The 20,836-nt window shown below is 37.2% G+C and overlaps 6 protein-coding genes across 6 annotated transcripts; 4 read left to right on the top strand and 2 right to left on the bottom strand.

The window, feature by feature from the left end:
* Positions 1 to 92: 92 nt before the first annotated feature.
* sirt4 (sirtuin 4) lies at positions 93 to 2,395 on the top strand. The gene is made up of 4 exons (XM_056751628.1): positions 93 to 234; positions 855 to 1,339; positions 1,433 to 1,727; positions 1,814 to 2,395. Exons 1-4 carry the CDS (start codon positions 229 to 231, stop codon positions 1,964 to 1,966), a joined length of 939 nt encoding a protein of 312 aa, XP_056607606.1. The 5' UTR covers positions 93 to 228; the 3' UTR covers positions 1,967 to 2,395.
* Positions 2,396 to 2,571: 176 nt separating this feature from the next.
* c6h1orf74 (chromosome 6 C1orf74 homolog) lies at positions 2,572 to 3,667 on the bottom strand. The gene has a single exon (XM_056751629.1). The coding sequence runs from the start codon at positions 3,503 to 3,505 to the stop codon at positions 2,717 to 2,719; it is 789 nt and encodes a 262-aa protein (XP_056607607.1). The 5' UTR covers positions 3,506 to 3,667; the 3' UTR covers positions 2,572 to 2,716.
* Positions 3,668 to 3,856: 189 nt separating this feature from the next.
* Positions 3,857 to 7,541, top strand: rft1 (RFT1 homolog). Its single transcript, XM_056751622.1, has 13 exons — positions 3,857 to 4,098; positions 4,184 to 4,269; positions 4,359 to 4,478; positions 4,824 to 5,013; positions 5,126 to 5,227; positions 5,323 to 5,457; positions 5,537 to 5,615; positions 5,728 to 5,778; positions 5,863 to 5,993; positions 6,074 to 6,218; positions 6,446 to 6,551; positions 6,681 to 6,930; positions 7,019 to 7,541. Exons 1-13 carry the CDS (start codon positions 4,036 to 4,038, stop codon positions 7,181 to 7,183), a joined length of 1,623 nt encoding a protein of 540 aa, XP_056607600.1. The 5' UTR covers positions 3,857 to 4,035; the 3' UTR covers positions 7,184 to 7,541.
* A 129-nt stretch (positions 7,542 to 7,670) lies between these two features.
* mustn1a (musculoskeletal, embryonic nuclear protein 1a) lies at positions 7,671 to 9,036 on the top strand. The gene is made up of 3 exons (XM_056751634.1): positions 7,671 to 8,108; positions 8,183 to 8,309; positions 8,789 to 9,036. The coding sequence occupies exons 1-3, from the start codon at positions 8,100 to 8,102 to the stop codon at positions 8,875 to 8,877; spliced, it is 225 nt and encodes a 74-aa protein (XP_056607612.1). The 5' UTR covers positions 7,671 to 8,099; the 3' UTR covers positions 8,878 to 9,036.
* Positions 9,037 to 9,268: 232 nt separating this feature from the next.
* ruvbl1 (RuvB-like AAA ATPase 1) lies at positions 9,269 to 12,922 on the bottom strand. The gene is made up of 11 exons (XM_056751118.1): positions 12,524 to 12,922; positions 12,098 to 12,184; positions 11,858 to 11,990; positions 11,517 to 11,668; positions 11,291 to 11,380; positions 10,989 to 11,138; positions 10,820 to 10,883; positions 10,516 to 10,714; positions 10,307 to 10,409; positions 9,975 to 10,066; positions 9,269 to 9,837 (listed from the first exon to the last, which is right to left on the bottom strand). Exons 1-11 carry the CDS (start codon positions 12,662 to 12,664, stop codon positions 9,678 to 9,680), a joined length of 1,371 nt encoding a protein of 456 aa, XP_056607096.1. The 5' UTR covers positions 12,665 to 12,922; the 3' UTR covers positions 9,269 to 9,677.
* Positions 12,923 to 13,135: 213 nt separating this feature from the next.
* On the top strand, positions 13,136 to 19,769 carry eefsec (eukaryotic elongation factor, selenocysteine-tRNA-specific). Its single transcript, XM_056751117.1, has 7 exons — positions 13,136 to 13,691; positions 16,295 to 16,502; positions 16,801 to 16,897; positions 17,336 to 17,500; positions 17,611 to 18,240; positions 18,355 to 18,511; positions 18,623 to 19,769. The coding sequence occupies exons 1-7, from the start codon at positions 13,391 to 13,393 to the stop codon at positions 18,802 to 18,804; spliced, it is 1,740 nt and encodes a 579-aa protein (XP_056607095.1). The 5' UTR covers positions 13,136 to 13,390; the 3' UTR covers positions 18,805 to 19,769.
* Positions 19,770 to 20,836: the final 1,067 nt, after the last annotated feature.

The raw sequence follows: 20,836 nt of genomic DNA, 5'->3' as shown, positions 1-20,836 counted from the left end.
TCAGTGAACAGACTTTTATGTCATTAAGTGTTATAAATAGCTTAATACTGTTTATGTTCTTATAAACGTCCCAAAGGAAAGATTTCCGACTGCAAGCTTTCACTACATTTCCCATAATCCATCTTTGTTACAACACGGAAGTTGTTATTTTGACGACCTCAACAACTGAGAGCTCAATAGTAATTTATTTTGAATCAACGTAACCTTTTGGTGTTGAGGATTTTGTTAATGCAGGTAGGTTATAATGTCATTAGTTTTACGTCTCAGTTTATGCATAAGATCTGTATTCGGACATAATATCCATCGCGTGTTTATTATTGGTGTCTGCATAGCATTTGAATAGTTTCAAAGTTATTCACTTTTCACCTAGATGTTTGTTTTGTTCGTAAAAATTCATAAAACTTAATATTCAAGATTGTTCCGAGGTCATGTTTTTTTAACGTAATAGTTGACCTTGAGCTTGACCAATCTATTTTGTGGGAAAAAGCGTGCTGATGTTATAATGAAAAGATTTTAGAAGTCCATGCGCCTTTTTCAGCTCGTGTTCTTATGTCAGAAATAACTAAACAGAATTGTGATTATCATGTATATTTGGTTTTCAATTTTTGTGAATATTAATCGTCGAATTTTTCACTGAAAAAAATCACGTGAGAAAAATAACTATATTATTTAGTTGTCAGTTTTGCATCATGTCTGCAGAATTGTGACGTCCATATGTTTTCTGAATATGAAAAACCATAACATAATAAAAAACAAATGTGATTTTTCTTATGCATCAAACACAATGACATAGGTAGACGGCCAGTGGTATTTTGCCATTTACGCACTTAATTTTGCTGTGGGTGGGTCTATAGATGCTGTTGTCATGGCGATCCCTGCCTCCAAGTGTGGCACTAGGAAGACAAGCTTCTACAATACAATCGGCAGTCCAGAGATTTGTTCCTGCAAGTGGCTCAGTTGACTCCAGCGCTATGGAGCAGGTCCAGGCTATCGTGTCACAATCTTCCCGTCTATTTGTAATCAGTGGGGCTGGACTCTCCACTGAATCTGGCATCCCAGACTATCGGTCAGAAGGTGTTGGACTGTATGCACGAACAGACAGACGGCCTATGCAACACTCAGAGTTTGTGCGCAGTGCGAAAGCAAGGCAGAGATACTGGGCACGGAATTACGTGGGGTGGCCACAATTCTCTTCCCACTTTCCTAATTCTTCGCACGTTGCCTTAAAGTACTGGGAAGATAAGGGAAAATTACACTGGCTTGTCACTCAGAATGTAGATGCCTTGCACTCAAAGGCTGGTAGTCAGAGATTAACTGAACTACATGGATGTTCACACAGGTGAAGTAAAACAGATATGTAACTTATTTTTAAGATCAAAAATAATTGGAAGACCAGCAAAGGTTAAAAAATAGTGTGTTTTTTTGGTTTAAGGGTTGTATGTTTGGGCTGTGGGAGTCTGTCTCGGCGAGCAGAGCTTCAAAAGCGGTTTGCGGCATTAAATCCAGCCTGGGCAGTAAGTGCCGGTGCTGTGGCTCCAGATGGAGATGTGTTTCTGGAGGATGAGCAGGTCATGAACTTCAGAGTACCTGCTTGTGACGGCTGTGGTGGTATCCTTAAACCTGAGGTGACGTTTTTTGGTGATGTAGTGAACCGGGATACAGTTCAGTTTGTGCATACCAAGCTGGCCGAATCTGATGCTGTGCTTGTGACTGGATCTTCTCTTCAGGTGAGTAAAGCCTGTGAAGTTTCCATAGAAATTAAGTGATTCAGTAAATTAATTTACTAAAAAAACAACTCTCTGTCCTTTTCCAGGTTTATTCAGGGTACCGTTTTCTCCTTGCAGCCAGTGAAAGAAAACTTCCAATTGCCATAGTAAATATAGGACCTACAAGAGCCGATCACCTTGCTGATGTCAGGCTGAGCGCTCGATGTGGAGAAGTCTTGCCAGCCATTCAACTCTGCTGAGAAGGGGTTATTACGTCACTGGCTCAGGAACCTTCATTCATGACCATGACGGTCAATTTCATGTTTTACAGTCTACAATATGAAACATAGTTTTGATTTGGGTCAAGGCTTCTTGAACAATGATCTGAATTCTACCTCAAAGTACAAAGGTACTGCAGAATTACTTTAATATAGGCTCTATTTTATTTTAAGCATCGTGACAAAGTAACTGTATACTTCATGTATCTAGCTACTGTTTGAACCATGATTTATTAAAAAGTAAATCACCATGACCCTCAATAATTTTGGAACTATTGTCACAAAAATCATGAAATATTTTTATTTCAATCGCTAACGGCGGTAATGTTAAAGATTAAGCCCTATTTAAAAAAATAAATCCTAAATGTACGGTTGTTTGATACAGTGCTTTGAAACACATCAGAATAACGTACCTGTTAATAATATTTTGTTCTACCTAATAAACAAAATAGCAAAAACAAGTGTGCTTATTAACGCTACATTTTTCAAGACTTTATCTTTAGTTACCATTAAGTTGCCACATTTACATTATAGTAATTTACAATTGCAATATATTTTTTATTTTTTAGGTTGCTTTGAAAGAATACACTTACGAATACGCTACCAAAAACGAAAAATGATAAAAGACTGCCTGCATCCTTAATACAACAAGCAATAATTAAGAGACAATTTAGCAAAAATGTCTATTATAGGACTGCATTATAACTATGTATTTTATGTTAAAAAAAATGGTCAAAGTGTAACAGCAGGTAAAGAGACAGTTTCCCTTGAAAAGCAAAGGTCAGTCAAAACTGTCTGTTTGTTAAATCTCTCTCTCAGACACTCAATCCACCGCTTCATACGACTTTCTATTTCCATCCACAGTTCCTCGGGAACACTGAATGAGTACAGACAACAGTAATGTTTGATGTCATTTATCTCCCACTTGACTTGAACTGTGCACAGGATCAATGGTGTCATAGACAAGCAGTTTCCAAATCCTTTGGTTTGGTCAAACCAGTAAGTGGCAGGATAACCCAACAGGATTCCAAAGAGAGTGCACAAGTTCCACTCATCATACAACTTCTCTTCCACCACAATGACTGAGGAGCTTTCATTCACTTCATTCCTGAATAACCCTAAAATAGATTTGATCATTTCTTCGGTTCTTTTCTCAATTCCAGTCAAGACAGGTTGTTTTCTAGAGGGGCATACGTCAATAAGAAAGAGACTTTTGTTTTGAAGCAGTTCATCCAGGTAGGACTCCATTGTAGCAGGGTTAAAAATGATGATGTTGTCGTCTATGGAGAACATTCGAAGTTCGTTGGTTATAATTCCAAGATCCGGTAGTGAGTTAAGGAATAGATGGACTTGCTCTGGTGATGCTGCATTACAGTCGTACAGCAGAGCATGTTTGACGCCCAGATCCACAGCCATTAGTTGAACGGTCAAATTAAGACATGTCGACGAAGAAAAACGTTTCCTACCAACACACAAGAACTTCTGTGCAGCAGCGACGAGAGCAGAAGTCGATGCAACCATTTCTTATTGCACATGGACTCTTTAAAACAAGAACTAATCATCCAAATTGAGATGTTTGTTGGATCCCAAAGTAGGACAACATGGGTTATTAACTAGAGTTGTTAAAAACCTTACTGAATTGTGATTTTGAGGAGCATGAAGAAGACACTTCCTGTTTGAACGTTAAAAGTCCTGATATAAACTACAATAAAACCAGTGCTACAATCATCGATTTTGTACTTTTACAGAAATTATGAATACTTAAATATGAATCAATTAGTCTCGCTTACTCCCTCAAACCGATAGTTAGAAACGCCCACGATAAATACTTTTATTTTGAAACCTTTCTACAGTGAGGCGGAAGTGTACTTTATTTGACAAGCTGGCAGTTCTACATTGTGAAATCCAATAGGAGTTTTACTGAAAGTAAGCACTGTAGGCTACCGTGTTGGTGAAATGAAGTGGCGGTAGTAGAACTTTCTTTGTCAACGCCGGCGACTTGAACAGTGAGCTTAAGAACTAGTTAATTGAGTTTAACAAGTATATTTACCATGGGCTCAGAGGATGTACTCAAGCGTGCATCGACACTAGCATCTTACACTGTTCTGCTTCAGGTACGGTTACCGTCACACACGTACACGTCCTCTAAATACAGCTCTGTAGTCGATATTTCTATTCTTAATATACTTTCTATTGCAGGTCATGTTTCGGTTGTTGACGTTTCTTTTAAACGCATTCACTTTGCGCTATGTATCTAAGGAGCTGATAGGTGTAGTAAATGTGAGGTAAGCTTACCCTTACATGACACAAAGACAAGTTTTTATATTGTGTTTTCTTAATAGGTAATTAACTGTAAAGTATGTTTTTGTTACAGGTTGATGCTGCTCTATTCTACGTTGGTGTTTCTGTCCAGGGAGGCGTTTCGGAGGGCGTGTTTAAGCGGTGAAGGGGCGGGGCGTAACTGGAGACAGGTGATCAACCTGTTATGGCTAACGTAAGTTGGAATTCTTTTGTGATGTGATCTTTGGTTGGAACAGTAGAATTTTTTTGTTTGGCTGTCACATGTAGGTGTCTAAAAATAAATTTGGCATGTTTATAATTGAGGGTGTTTCACATTTGTTATGATTAAAATGTTTTTTTTTTCTTATTTTAACATCATCCTGCAGCAGGCACTGATGATGCAATTTGCATGTATTCAGCAACTTTTCTGTATTTTGATACGGTAGCTTTAAAGAATGGTAGCTTTTCTGCCAAAATACATCACCTGAGCTCCAGCGCTTTTATTTGAGACTTTTAAAGGTCTGTTAAGAACATGACTCTGGTTTTCTCAAATTTTCAGATTCCCTCTGGGCTGCTTGTGGGGTGTGTTGTTGGTCTGTGTGTGGTGGTGGATGCTGCAGGCACCTGATCCGGACACCATCCCGCATTATTTTCCTGCTGTTGGATTGTTCTGCCTAGCTGCACTTACAGAGCTGCTCGCTGAACCTCTCTGGGTTCTTGCTCATGTGCACATGTTTGTTCGTTTGAAGGTGTCAAAATCTTTTCTTTTATTCTCTTATTGTATCTTGCATACACTTCATGTTGAGTTAGAACTGATGTCTCATCATTTAAATGTGCTAAATGAATATTTTTATTTGACAGGTGATTGCAGAAAGTCTAGCCATGATCGCAAAGTGTCTTATTACCGTAGTGATGGTGGTCTCAGCACCTCATTGGGGGCTTTATATCTTCTCTGCAGCCCAGGTGTGTATGTTTGCAAATTTACACATTGAACATACGCAAAGTCTATAGTGCCTTTCCATATGTAATCTTAAGTTTGTGTGTTTTTGATTCGAAAGTGTGTTTATGCAGGGTTTTTGCTCCTTTGTTACGTGCTGTACTTTGTCCATTTCCTTGGCTCGGAGGAAGCAGAGAGTAAATTGTTCCCTTTTCGCCGCATCAAAGACCTGCTCCCATCGAGGGTGGACCATGAGGTGAGATTAGACCATTTATCTGTTAAGGCAGTCGTAAACATGATTGTTTCAGTTGAACTAAGGTGTTTTTTTTTTTTAGCCACTGCTTAACTGGAAGTTGACCACACTAACATGGAGCTTTTTCAAACAATCCTTCCTAAAACAGATACTTACAGAAGGTCAGTGTAACTCATATTTATTTAGATATTTACAACTGCTTCATACACAAACTACTTTTCTATAAATTGTTCTTGGATTACATTTGATAAAAGGTTTGTTTTGATTTTGTAGGAGAGCGTTATGTGATGACGTTTTTGAATGTTCTTAACTTTGGAGACCAGGGTTAGTGTCAAACACCCAAATGATATTCCCAATGCACAAACAATGTATTCGTATCAATTTTTTTTTCCTGGTATTACTTTACAGGGGTTTATGATATAATAAATAATCTTGGTTCGATGGTCGCACGGTTTCTTTTCCTGCCTATCGAAGAAAGTTTTTACGTTTTCTTCGCTAAGGTCCTGGAGCGTGGTCGAAGCGTACACTCTCAAAAACAAGTCAGTGTCCATTTAATTGTCTAACTGTAGTTAATGCAGCCAGTCAGATATATGATTGTGAAATTTTGATTTGACCACAGGAGGACATTTCTATGGCAGCTGAGGTACTGGAATGTCTTTTGAAGCTGGTGCTTTTGATTGGCCTGATCATCGCAGTGTTTGGTTATGCATATTCCCATCTAGCACTGGACATCTATGGTGGAGAGCTTCTAAGCAGTGGATCAGGTTTAAACACAACTGGCAATAATTTTCTAATGTTGAAATACCACATTGGCAATTTTTTCCTGACCAATGGCAGATGAGAGAAAGCGTTTAGAAAACATAATTTTTGCTATTTTATTTGCTTATGGTAGTGGCTAAGAAATAACACAATTAAGCTTTGAACTTTTCAAATAATATAATGGCACAGTTTTATTTATGTATGCAGTGTTTTTTGTATTTATATTTTACAGGGCCAACTCTCCTACAATTTTATAGCTGCTATGTTTTGCTGTTAGCTATTAACGGAGTAACCGAGTGTTTTGCTTTTGCTGCCATGAGCAAGGAAGAAGTTGACAGGTAAACAAAACAATACAATTCAATACAATATTTTTAATTGTAAAAATAACAATAATTGAGTGCCTGAGTGCTTTTTAGAATTATAAAAATGTATATTTTTACATTTACTATTTAACATGGTTTCTTTAGATACAATTTAGTGATGCTGGGCCTGTCTGCATCCTTCCTGCTGCTCTCCTATTGGCTAACCTGGATGTTGGGCGGAGTTGGCTTCATTTTAGCAAATTGCTGTAACATGGCTTTACGAATAACTCACAGCATTATTTATATACATCGGTATTTCCTGCAAAGTGAATACACACCCCTGTGGGGGCTCCGCCCACATTCGGCTGTCATAGTTGTACTTGGGATGAGCTACGCCCTCACAGCCTTTTCAGAGGTATTGTAGCAAATTACTTTTTAAGTTTGAACATGGATTAATGTTGTGTGATCGACACATTTATTTTTTAACCTCTTTTTCTTTTTAGAGAATGTTCTGCTGTGATAGTGGCTGGTTGCCCAGACTGATTCATGTTGCCGTGGGGGCAGTTTGTCTCCTGGGTGTGGTCATCACAGTGTTACTAACAGAAACGAGACTTGTGCAGTTCATCAGAACTCAATTGTTACCCAAATACAGCAAGAAACGTACATAAGCTGTATTGATTTTGAAAACCATTGACACTAACATGTCATGGACCAAATATTGCCTTACTGAACATGGGCAAGTTTTATTTAATATTGTATGAAGTAAATGTAAACAATCAGTATGTTTTCAAATGTAGTTTGGAATCTTTACTTCAAGATCAAAGTAGATCTTGCGTTTGCATCCTTGGGACATACACATTTAAAAAGGCAGTGCTTACGGTTTAAAAGTTATGTCGACTGTATGTAATGTTTATATGTAAAACAGATGTAAACGGTGCTGGTTACCATTTGAATTTAAGACACTATTGTAAAATATTATCTAGTATTATCATGCCTAGATACAAATAAAATAGTTTTTGATAAAAATGTATTTATTATTTTTTGTTTTTATTTCACATTATAGACTAAAATTTGACATAACTCTTTGAAATGTTGTGCTGAGTTTACAAACAGGTTATAGATTACACAGACTTATCCATGGCTGGATATTTAGTCATTTCAAAGCATATCTCCTTGCAAAAGATGTCATTCCAAAGGAATACGGAAGACGGACAAATAAACAAACAAACATCAAACAGTTCCACAATTCCAAAAACACGTCCTCTCATTTAGAGGCATTTACAAGCATCTGCACAGACAATGTTTTGACATAAACCATACCCCGCTGTTAGCATTTCTGAGCAGCTGGAACCAATTGTATTGAAGATGTCATGCTTTTAATAATGGCTTCATGTCCCTGAAAGAACAGTGACCCAAATTAAATGGGAGGAGTACCAGTATGACTCATTCTTTGGCCATAAGAAATATGGCCCACTTGGGATTGGACTTTGCAAGGGAAGGGTGTGTGTTTATAAATCCATATGTGACGAGAAACAGAGGAAGAAACTTCAGCAGAGCTTTGGAACTTAAAAACTTAAGTGCACAATGTCTCAGGTAAGAGATACAAGGCTGAGAAACAGAGGTGAGAAATGTTCTGTTTGTTAATATTTCCGTGCTTCTTTCCGCAGGAAGCAGGAGATGAGGGGACGATGAAGAGGCCTGAAGTAAATGCGGAGGAACTGATTGGTGCGAGGGATAAACTTGCCTCTGGGACAGAGATGAAGAGCAAAACCTTTGAAGTGATGCAGGAATGTGGTTAGTCAAGCAGTAAATGCTAGTAACAAAAACATTTTAAAAACTAATTTAAACAGTCAAGAACTGAATCCAAGCTTGTTTGTATTTTCCTTCCTGTGTGTATACATGTGTGCGGTTTTATGATGTTTCCACTCCATATATAGTAGAGAAGTCCGAACTCAAACACAGTTGGTGAAGGGAGTTTATGTAGTGTTCCCTCTGCAAGTCAAACCGTATTGTCTTTTTTTATTAGCTTTTAAATATTATATCATATATAAATAGTATTTTAAATATTATCTTTTGAAATCTAGTTAAGCTGTTTGTTAAATTAGGATAATTAAAATTTTCAAAGACTTTACAATCGTGTCTCCTTGAAAGCATGTCAAATAACACATGAAAGACCATTAATACTTTAAGTTTGAAATTTTTGAGTACTTGCTAAATTTGATCATGATATAAAAACACAAAATGCAAATTATGTTACTGTTTTTTGTTGTCAGAACGAGCTGGGAAAGTCGCTCCATCAGTATTCAGCAAAGCACGCTCCGGATCTGAGACAGTTTTTAACACATCCAGCAAGAGAAAGTGACATTGTACGACCACATACTCTACTCTGTTTAAGTAAATTATCGAGCTGAAATTATGTTATGTGCATTTCTTAAATATAAAAATGCATTGAGATTTTGTGATGTCAGATTTTGTCCGAAAACTTAGGACTTCACAATAATAAAACAGTTTTTTTTCTGAACCTAAAGCCTGATCATCACTATGCACATATGAAATGACTTGTACTTTTATATTTGATGTGGATGACATCAATAATTATATGAAATGCAGATTCCAGTCATATCAGGAATCATACTGTAGAATAGCGTGTTTTATTCTACATGGGTGACATGTTGAAAACACATAAGCTACAGACTACAAAATATTTGAACCACTGATTTTGTTTCATTATAATAAAAGGACATGTAAAAAGCTTTATAAATGTAACAAATTATATGTTTAATTCAATACCATTTGTATTTCACATTGCTATCAAAAAGATTCCTTTTCAAACAAGAACAAGTCCTTTTCAAGAACAAACCAAAAAGACATCATACAGAACAACTGATAACTAATAACAGAAAAATGTATGAGAGATAAAACTTCAATGAAGAATTCAGTTCATTTAAGCAGAAATTGAAAGACTTAGTCTGAAGAGTGTGTAGAACAATACAGTAGCCGCAATTTTCTCTTTGACTGTGTGACCACCACACAGTTAAAACGTATGATAAATTGGATTGAAAGAGTCAGTCAAGCAAACAAAAGGAGGGCGTACAAAGCGAGAGAGACAGAGAGAGAGAGAGAGAGAGAGAGAGAGAGAGAGAGAGAGCAAGAGAGCTTGAGTTATTTCATAAACTTGGTGTGCTGGTCTTGAAGAATCTTGGCAGAAGACTTGGCATCATAGAAGAGTTCATTAATTTCTTCGATATTTTCTTTTTCGACTACTTCCTTCCCCTGAACTCGTGCCAGCAGACTGGCAGGGGTCAGCAGCTGAACAGCATATCTGCATGACACAAAAAATATTGCAAAAGTTACAAAATCCCTGTTGTGTGACAGCTTAATGTATCTCAGTAATTTATCATTTTTGTTGCAAAACATAGTCAAAGTTAGATGTGGTGTGCATCTAGGTATGAATGTTACCTGAGTGTAGTTTTGGTACCAATATCTCCAAGGTGAGATAAAGCCTCTTCGATGATGTTGATGCCCTCTGTCTGTGCTCGAATCTTTATAATCTATATACAGCATGCAAAGCAAACAAAAACATGTAATGGCAAAAATATTTACTCCAATGCTTGTCTCCAATTGTATCGAAAACTTGTTAAATATAAGTAAATCGTGACTAAGGTGGTTGTCCATACAATTCTCTTGTTTATGTTCCAAGAAATTAAAAAGGTTACATGGGGGTGAGCAAATTATTAAATTTGGGGAACTGTTCATTTAAGAAGCCCACTAAACCATTGCCGAGAGCACACCTGTTTCATTTCTTGTGGCGTGTACAGCATTGTCCTGATAATCATGACTCGATCTAGTAGATCCAGTGGAATTCCATGAGGGGAGCTGATATCCTCTGTGCCCCTAAAAAAATTGACATTTGTAACATTGTTGAGCAACTGTACAGCAAAGAAACTTTAAAATGATTCTGAAACTGCTATTTAAATAACCCAAAGTATAAGAAACACACCTGATAAGGCAGTTTCCTCGGTTGGATGCAAACACAACAATGGGAGCGATGGAGCTCTCCAGTGCTCGGTGCAGATAGGTGAAACACTCAATGTCCAGCATGTGAACCTCATCAATAAACAGAACCCCTGGAACCAGCTCTGCCACTCCCTGATCTATGTACTTGTTCACCACTTTATTGATCTCACCTCGCAGTTTATCTGCAAAAATATACACGACATGCATTATACAGTTTAAGAATGATAAGTGTGGCCAGTTTATAAACTAATTTCATTTATACCAGTTTAAATAATAAAGTGTAATACCAGTGATTTCTGTCTTTTTGGGCTTCATCAGTTGACCCATCATAGAAAGTATGTCCTGACCTCCCTGGAAAATACAAGACACATGCATAAAATTTTTGCATTGTAGCATTTGAGGTCTGTTTTTAAATGAGCACATTATATTAAATACATGAGAAGTTTGTGTGGATACCTGAGGTCTTGCATTAGCAATATCCAGGTCATGAAGTGTAACATCCTGAATAATCTCTTTCTTCTTGTGAACGTCGCCTTTCGGTAATGGTACATACTCTTCTGCTTCTAAATCGAACTCTGTTGCAAATGTATCGCATCGACCTTGCCTCTGTAAACCAAAAACATGGATTACAACCACACACATATGTATTGCAGGAATGAATGGTCGGCTAGCAGCAGGAAGCATATCTACCAGCCCACCTGCACTGAAAGAAAACATTATCCAGGTGGACATCTGAGAGAGAAAAAATATGTTTGTACCTTGACTGCCCCACTGTTGGCTTCAATGTAGATAACATCACCGACCTCGACTCTCTCCTTCTGCAAGCTTTCATATATACTGGGATCCAGCTGCATACACACAGGGGATATGAAATATACACACTACAAAGTAGTATAGTTTCAACCTTTAAACATGCAATCTGCTCACATCCTTATCATTGCAATATAAGCATCCACGAAAATTAAGACACTTTCACTTTCTTACCTTTAACTGTTTGGTGCCCTTTGCTGTCTTCAACCCAATAATGACATGACTGACAGTTTTGCCATAGCCCCCCATTGGGTTCTCAGTCTCGCACGGGGTCAGTTCAGTGACCTCACCTTCATAAACCTCTTTAGTCTCTTTGATACGCAGACCTGCATGCACAATCAAAACAAACACCTTAATAAGAAGAATGAATAAATAACCAATTATACAGCTCACCTGACCTAAGCATGCCATTGTTTATTACATTTATACAGACTTCGGTCACAATTTGTATGGTGTGTACAGGTGTGCTGTCAACCAAATTGGACAAGTATTAGATCTGTCAAGTGATAGCTTACCTATTGCTCTTCTGAAGTTCTCCATCAGCACTTCAGTTTTCTTGATTTCTGATGAATAGACTTCACTGCCCACCATAGGACAGAATGGAACCTTATTCCCCAGTTCCTGTGCCATGGCCAATGCTAGGGCAGTCTACATGATACAGAATTAGAACAATCAATTAAACAATCACACAATAACTAGCTCTTAGTCTATTAGTGACTACCAGTGACTGATGGGATGGAAGCCACTGTATTTACCTTTCCAGTTCCAGGAGGTCCTGCAAGTAGAACAGCTCTGCCAGCCATCTTCTTAAGACGAATGAGCTCCACAATGATGCCACAGGCCTAAAAAGCAACAATGTAAAAAATATCAATATCCTTGTCTAAAAATAAAACACTGCATTGATTTTTTTTATATTGATAATAAATAGGACTAAAAATAACAATGTCTGGTTACAATCCTATTTAAAGCTATAAATATAGTTTTCAAATGCATGTGTATTTCTAATGGACTATTATCCCTCTATTTATGGATATATCACATATATCAAATATTTAAACTACAGTTCTTTTCTGTCCAACTTTAATGACTTTCTATTCTTATTATTTAATAAATTGACATGTGATCTAAGCAAACAACCAAAGGCAATGTACGTAATTCTTTATAACCAATAATTTGGTTACCTCTCTAGCAGTCTCCTGTCCCACCAGCCCGGACGACGACTGTTTAGCATTACCGGCCTCGTCCAGCCCCAATCCCTTCACATGGCTGTGAGAGGCAATGCGTTGCGTCTTCGTTGTGCTTTTCACCTCCTCGATCTTCATGTTTCTTTTAAGTTAATCAAACTCTTTTAAACGTGCATAAAAACGTTCAAGCCTGTCTCAGGAAAGACCGTTGAAATCAAACACAAGAGACCCGCGTTTCCATGTGGGTAACCAAGGGAATTTGAGGAAGTACCGCCTTATTGGCGGTATTTAATAATTCTTTGCAACGATTGGTCAACGGACTGATTCTCTGTTAATCCATTGGATAGTTTTAATGTCTGTCAATAGCTTGAGATCGCGCCCCTTTTACTCATTGTGTCTCTGTGTGAAATTATGTACTGAAACAAAGGTAACCGATAACGGTTCCACACGATTTATCTTTATATATCTTCGCCCCATAAATAGCTAAGCATGTAATTTATATATTGAAACTAAGGTGCATATATGTTTTAAGTTTAAAAACCAATAAGACTGGTTAGATATGTTAAATCAACATTTGAGGAGAAGTGGAACCTTCGAACGGAGTTGTTTTTACGTCAGGGTTTCATTTTTATCAGCGCAGGAAGATCAGCTGTCAAATATTAGCAAAGTTTGTTGCTTGGCTTGCAGTACAAGTAAATATGCTTATCGCGAAGTTTAAACCCTTAAATCAGAAACTGAGGATATATAGCTGAACTCCACACAGTTGAGGAAACTTGGTTTATTATTGAGCTGTCTAATATTGTGTAGTCGTCAGTAGTTCAAAGTCTGCGCACTCTCCTGCTACCCAACAGTCGGGCCGTAGCGATGGCAGATGCAGGTAACAGACCTAAAACGCTCAACTTTAACGTAGGTGTCCTCGGTCATGTGGACAGCGGCAAAACGTCACTTGCCCGGGCATTGAGCAGCACCGCATCCACTGCAGCCTTCGACAAGAACCCTCAGTCCAAGGAACGGGGCATCACTCTGGATCTCGGGTTCAGTGCGTTCACTGTGCCTTTTCCCGAGCACCTGAGTCAAACCTGCGGGGACCGAAAATATGACAGTCTGCAGTTTACACTGGTGGACTGCCCGGGCCATGCCTCCCTCATACGCACCATCATCGGGGGTGAGTGGTATACGGTCGAAGGTTACAAGACCACTGAGGTTTTGAAAGTAAGGTTTTTCATAAATAGATCAATTCAAGGGCCTGTTGGTATTATTACCAATTATTACTTATTTTGTTACTTTTATTGACATAAACGGGGCAGTTACTTGGATGTTCAATCAAATTATATACTGTGCACTAGCAAAACCTAACAGGTTACTGTTATATTTTACGCCATTTAATCCAAATCCCCAATATATAACCAACTAGTAGAATAAAATGTCAGAAAGTTTAAGACTCTGCCCCGCATCACCACTTGTAGCCAGAAGGTGGAGTAGGTGTTTCCCTAAAATATAACAGTTCGTGAACCTTAATATCAAGTAAATGGCAATACATTTTTTCATACTTTTTCTACACGTGTGTGGGACCAGATCCTGATTTAAAATCTGGCAAATCCACGAACAACAATAATTTGCTTAAAAAAAGACCCTATTCAAGATCATGTCATGCCCATGTGAAGGAATGTACACCTGAAGTTTTTGTCTCATAATTGTTCAAATATATATATTTTTGGAACAACTTTAAAGTGTAAGACATGTTGTCCTTTGGTGTGACGCCCCAAAATTATAATTTTTATTAAAAAACTATATGTCAAACTATATAATCATGGAATATTATGCTTACAATTCTTGCTAACTGCTGTTGACAGGTTAGCTAGAAACAACAAAGTCATTACATGAGACAAAAGACTGAAATGTCCTTTGGTGTGAGAACTGTAATGTCAAACAACAGGACAAGGTATTTTTAAGAAGCATTTTAAACAATTTAATAATATATTTTTAAACAATTTAATAATAATTGTTTAACTTATTTATTATTCATATTTGATCATTATTAATTTTCATTATTCACAAATTTAATTGTAATATTTAAAAAAATCTGATGTTTTTGCAGAAAATGTAATGTTTTAACCGTCATGAAAATAAATAAAATGTGATAATTCTTTGGTTTTGAGACAGAAGGAATTGAGGGAGAAAATTACAGGGATTCACAGAGAAGGGAGGAGATCCTAAGATAATGACACAGAAAGAAAATAGAATCATAATCAAAAAGAGTAAACGTATACTTTATTAAATTAATTCACATCTTAATGAATATAGTTTGAATGTTAGTTATCTGTGCTGTGCAGTAGGGAGAAACAAGAAAAGTTTCGGTTGCATTTTATTTTACAGAACCTGTAGTGTACTTACCTAAGAAAGTACAGGGCAGGTAACTACATGGTATACGCTTAGGTTTAGGGGTAGGTTCAGGAGGGTTAGTACCTAGTTATAACCCAGTTATAATATTTACTGTAGTAAGTACACTGTATGTAGATGGGAAACAGGACTGTAAAATAAAGTGCTACTAAGTTTCAGTAACATGACTGAATGACTGACATAGAAAATTTTCCAACATTTTCTGGTACATTTTGTTTTTAATTTTATTCTTATTTTTTACGTTAGATTCTAATGTTTTATCTATACATTTATATCTATACATTTTTAAAACATTGTCAAAGTTAGATAAAAATGAATACCTCTCACTTTCTCATTTAATGCAATAACTACCATTTCTGTGCTTTGGTGTGATATAATAAATGTCCTTTGTTGTGAGACACATAAAAGAACCACATATTTGTTTTACCTCCAAATATCTTAAAGAACAGTTTGGCAATTGCAGTAGGGAATTTTTAGTCCTTACTCACTTAAAATAGTATAATTTTAGCAGTTTTCAAAGTATACTATATAAATAAGACATAGTCTTAAGTAAGTCTAATGATGAATATAGGTCTCTCATGATTTTTGTATATTTTAATACGATTTTTTTCTTAATTATTGCCAAGTCAAACCAAAGGACATTTTAGTAAAAATGCTAAAAAAAACTACAGTGAAAGAGTTGTGACATAGTGACACCTTATATTTTCTAAAACTTCAGACTTCATCTCACATAAATATGTTTATTTATACTTCAGAAATAGTGCTTGAGTGAATGAGTGAGTGTGTGTGCCCTGCGATGGGTTGGCACTCCATCCAGGGTGTATCCTGCCTTGATGCCCGATGACTCCTGAGATAGGCGCAGGCTCCCCGTGACCCGAGGTAGTTCGGATAAGCGGTAGAAAATGGATGGATGGATGGATGGATACTTCAGAAATGTTTTTTTACCAAAAATATTTTTTTTAGTGCATATTCGTCAACTACCCATATATTCATTATATAAAATACAAAACCACTTTAAGTAAAAAATTGTCAAATAACATTTTGAACAAACCATTAATTATACCTATTTGTTAACTCCAAAGTTCATCTGCGAACAGCATACGTTATTTACATATAATGTTCATATAAATATTCTTTCAAAATATAACCTTGTTTTAATATTGACAAAGTAAGGCCATGTCAAAGATGGGAATTAGTGAAACTAATGTTTGAAATAAAATTTTGGTGCTCCTAATCTCAAATAATGAGATTTCACCAACAGGGTCATAAAAAGACAGTCACATGATGTTGTGACCAGAGAGGGCAAATAAATAAAAAGGGGAAACAATGTCTTTGAGGCATTAACCTGTGAGTATGTTTTTTGTGTAGGTGCTCAGATCATCGATCTGATGATGTTGGTGGTTGATGTTGTCAAAGGCATGCAAACGCAAACAGCAGAGTGCCTTCTGATAGGCCAGCTCACCTGCTCCCAGATGGTCGTCATCCTCAACAAAATAGACCTGTTGCCTAGTGACAAGAGACAGGGGGCAATGGATAAGATGACCAAGAGAATGCACAAAACTCTTGAGAACACTAGGTACACACTTTCAAGAACACGTTGAGCTGTTATTTAACTTTGGTACTTGTTCAATTGACTTTACAGACCATCATGAAAAGAACAGCACAAACCTGCACACATTTTAGGTTAAGCTTCTTGATTTGAATATTCTTTCTGGTGAATAATGAAGGATGTCTTACCAGCACTCAAGACACAACATATACTTGTGGACAAGCTTTTTCAACACCACCGATGCATTGGGGGTTTAGCAAAGCCCATTTTGTAAACGTGAGCTGCATTGTAAATGTGCTCAGACTTTTTTATTTTTGCTTCGCAGATTTAAAGGCTGCCCTGTTATTGCTGTGGCAGCTAAACCAGGTGGTCCTGAGGCCCCGGATACAGAGGAGGCACAAGGAATCTCTGAACTTATAGAAGTGAGTAAGTGGGCGTTATGTTCTCAACAACACATTTAAAATAGGGGCAGATTTAAACTTTGACAATCAAAAGTTTAAATCTAAACGGAAGGTTTTAGTAGCTCAAATGTAAAAATGAAGCTATGACTTAAAATTAGCTAGAAACATCTCAGATTTAAAATTTTAGATGTTTTACATGTTGCTTATTAAATGAAAGCAAATTTGTGACATGGATGATGTAAAACCTTTTTACAAAAGGTCAAATTTCCTTATTTTCATTGAGGTCCACAAAATGCTTTATTGAACATTCTTATATTAATGTAATGTAAATGATCAGATTTGAACATTTGTGAAGTTCATCTTTTCAGTTTTGTTGATGATAATTTAAATTATTAAAAAGTTAAAAAGTTAAGTATTAATTAGAAAAGGCAACTTGTGTTTCTGTCTATGTGTGTTTAGTTGCTGAAGTCCCAGGCATTCCTTCCTCAAAGAGATCCAGCAGGTGCCCTTCTGATGGCAGTAGATCACTGCTTTTCCATCCGTGGCCAGGGAACTGTCATTACCGGCACCATCCTGCAAGGGTCTGTCAACGTCAACGATACTGTGGAGATACCGGCTCTGAAGGTACATTGACATTCATCTACACAGAGAACTTTAAAAAAACAGTGAGGTCAAAAGTCCCAAAAAAGAAGACAAGCAACTCACCATTTCATTTCTGATTTTTATTTTCTCAGGTAACCCGCAAAGTAAAATCTATCCAGATGTTCCGGAAACCAGTTCCCAGCGCCATGCAAGGAGATCGGGTTGGTGTGTGTGTGACGCAGTTTGACCCAAAACTATTGGAACGAGGTGTAGTATGCACACCAGGTTCCTTGCGAACTCTATACGCTGCTGTCATATCTGTCCGAAAGATCGAATACTATCGTGGAGTGCTAAGCAGCCGCGCCAAGTTCCACATCACCGTTGGACACGAAACCGTCATGGCGCGTATTTCGTTCTTCCATCGAGTGCCGCCTGAGATTCAAAATGGAGACTGTATCCCTTCCTCTCAAAAGCAATGCTTAGATTTTTTCTCGTTTGATTGGGAGTTTCACCACTTGGATGAGTATTTGACGTGTCCGGGAGATGGTGAGAGGCAGGAGGTACAGCAATGGGCGTTACTCGAGTTCGAACGGCCCGTCACGTGTCCGCCACTCTGCTTAGTAATTGGCTCACGACTGGACTCGGATATTCATGGCAACACATGCAGGCTTGCCTTTCATGGGAAGTTGTTGGAAGGGTTTGAAGACAAAAACTACATGGAAACAGCACTGCCTCGACTTAAAATTAGCAAAGACAAGCAGAAGGAAGGAGGAGTGGAACGGGTATGTTTCATTTGTAAAATTATTGCATACGTCATATTTTATTAGATTTTCCCACATAAATAAGGTTTACATCCAATTTTCATGTTTTTCAATCAACTTATTGTCTTTTGTTAGGTGACAGATGACTACACTGTGATTGGTCGGAACTTGTTTAAGAAGGAGACCAACCTTCAGCTCTTCGTGGGTTTAAAAGTTACACTGTCGACTGGAGAAACAGGGACCATTGAAGGCGGCTTCGGCCAGAGCGGCAAGATCAAAATCCGGATACCAGGTAAACAAGACAAACACACTCTCAAAACACGCTGCAATGTTTTCATAGAACCGTAGCTAATACAGGAAAAGTTGTCAGGCCAATGTCAATTTTCTTTTTCTCATTGGTCAGAGGGTCTGAAAGAAGAAACCAAGCAGCTTCTGTCCTCTTCCTCTAAGAAGAAGGGAAAGGGCGGGACCAAAAATGAACCATCCAAATGTGAAGAAACCAAGCCTGAATCTCAGCCTGTCACCATTCACCTGAACTTCAAACGTTATGTTTATGACCCCCACAAAAAAATGGTGCAATCGTGACACTCATAATGATCTTTCTGGGTGAGATGATTTGAGAAGATCTGAAAGGGGAGGTTGCAGGAATAATCATGTTCTGAGCAGATGCTTAGTATGATGCTGAGCATATACTAGTATAGAGTGAGTTGGCAACTCTTGTGTACGTTTTCTTTGTGCTAAGAGATTCTTTTCTTAACTTTTAATTTCATTATTCTTTTATGTAAGGAATAACAACAATCAACAACAATGTAAAGGGATGTTCCTTCAGTACACACCATCCTATTCAAAGTCATGCTGTCATGCTAATTTGCTAATAAAAGCTATATTAGCTAAACTTGTGGATTAGAATTTATTATAATATCTAAATGAGAGGATTTGTAAGCATAGTGAAAGGGGTTAGGCAAATGTGCTGTATGTTTAGGCAAATATTTATCTGGCAAGTTACTTTCCACATAGTCGTGGAAGTCGCGGCCCTAATAGTTAGACAGTCGGACTCGTGACCAGATCGTGACCAGAAGGTTGCCAGTTTGATTCTCAGGGCCGGCGAGTAAGGACTGAGGTGCCCTTGAGCAAGGCACCTTAGGCCTTCTTGCTCCCCGGGCGCTGCAGTGATGTACGTGTGTTCACGACTTGCTGTTCATGTGTTCATCACTCTCTGGATGGGTTAAATGCAGAGATCACATTTCGGGTATGGGTCACCATATCTGACAAATAGGTCAGTTTCACTTAACAATTATAAATATCAATTTTTCCGTTCTACAACTCTTTGTGCGTGTGTGTGTCATTGGGTCCGTTCTGAATGTGGAAATGTTTCTAAATTTTTAAGCCAATTAAAAAGGAAAAAGAGAAACAAAAAAAAAGAAAAGGGTGACTAATAACCCATACAACAATATTTTCATTGTTTGTCATTTTACATTACAGATTTGCATATCTATTTCTGTTTCATTATGCCAAACTGTACTAAAATACTAAATTCCATCTGTACTATACTTCCTTGTTTGTAACTGACACTGTAGGTGAGAACAAAGTCTTTACTGTTATTAACATATCTGAGAATAACATTTGACATTTTGATACTTTAGGAACCATTTTAAACGTCTCACACACAGTTTTTGACTAACAAATGTGCTGTCACGGGTTGATTTATTGTATTTGCAGTTTTTACACTGGTTTCACTTTGAAGATCTAACTGACTAAAGGCCATGCTTTTAGAAATTTCGGTTAGATCTAGTAAACCTAATCTAAACATATTACAAACATTTAAAATTCTACTAGAATTTAATACTGGATTTCGATTGGATAGGTGCATATTAACTTGTGTTGAACCGAGATAGGTCATGAGCTTTATCTGGATATGATTTAATTACCATCTTTATTTAAATACCACAGAGAAAAGTCATACGTCTAATATATGCCCCTATTTGTTTTAGCTATATGATATCTTTCCTTTTCTATCATTCTGAATGCTTCATATTTGTCCATCACATTTGTCCCTTTCCTTTGCAATTTGCTTTCAGGATTTAAAGAATGACTTCAACACTCAATACTTGTTATTCTTGTAATTTCCAACCTGTATGACTTTCTTCTGCAAAACACAAAAGATATTGCAAAGAACGGTAACCAAACAACATTTTCCACTATGGACTTACATTGTTTGGACACAAAACGACTGAAACATTTCTTAAAATATCTTCTTTTGTGTTCCACGGAAAAAGAAGAGTCATATGCATGTTGTGACCTGAGGGTAACAATAAATAATACGATTTAAAACAAAGGAAAGACTTTATATTTGGGGAAACTGTTTCTATAAAGCTGTGGTTTAAGTTTAACTCAATGAAGTTTTACTGAAATAAGTTTTAGTGAAAAAACATAAATAAACTGGAAGTATGTGGTAATATATTTGTATTTTGCGGTTACAAACTAGAACGATGTGGTCTGTAGATCGACTGACCTCTTCACTTTTCTGAGGATCAAAAGTTCATTGTATGTGTGGTTTTTACTGTGCATTATTATTAATGAAGCTGAGTTACGTTTCTCTCATTAATTACAGGAGGAA

The sequence above is a fragment of the Triplophysa dalaica genome, chromosome 6 (genome assembly GCF_015846415.1).
Source record: "Triplophysa dalaica isolate WHDGS20190420 chromosome 6, ASM1584641v1, whole genome shotgun sequence".
In the NCBI taxonomy this organism is placed as follows: domain Eukaryota; kingdom Metazoa; phylum Chordata; class Actinopteri; order Cypriniformes; family Nemacheilidae; genus Triplophysa; species Triplophysa dalaica.
The sequence above is the reverse complement of the archived record's forward strand: the minus strand, read 5'-3'. Positions and strand labels throughout refer to the sequence as shown.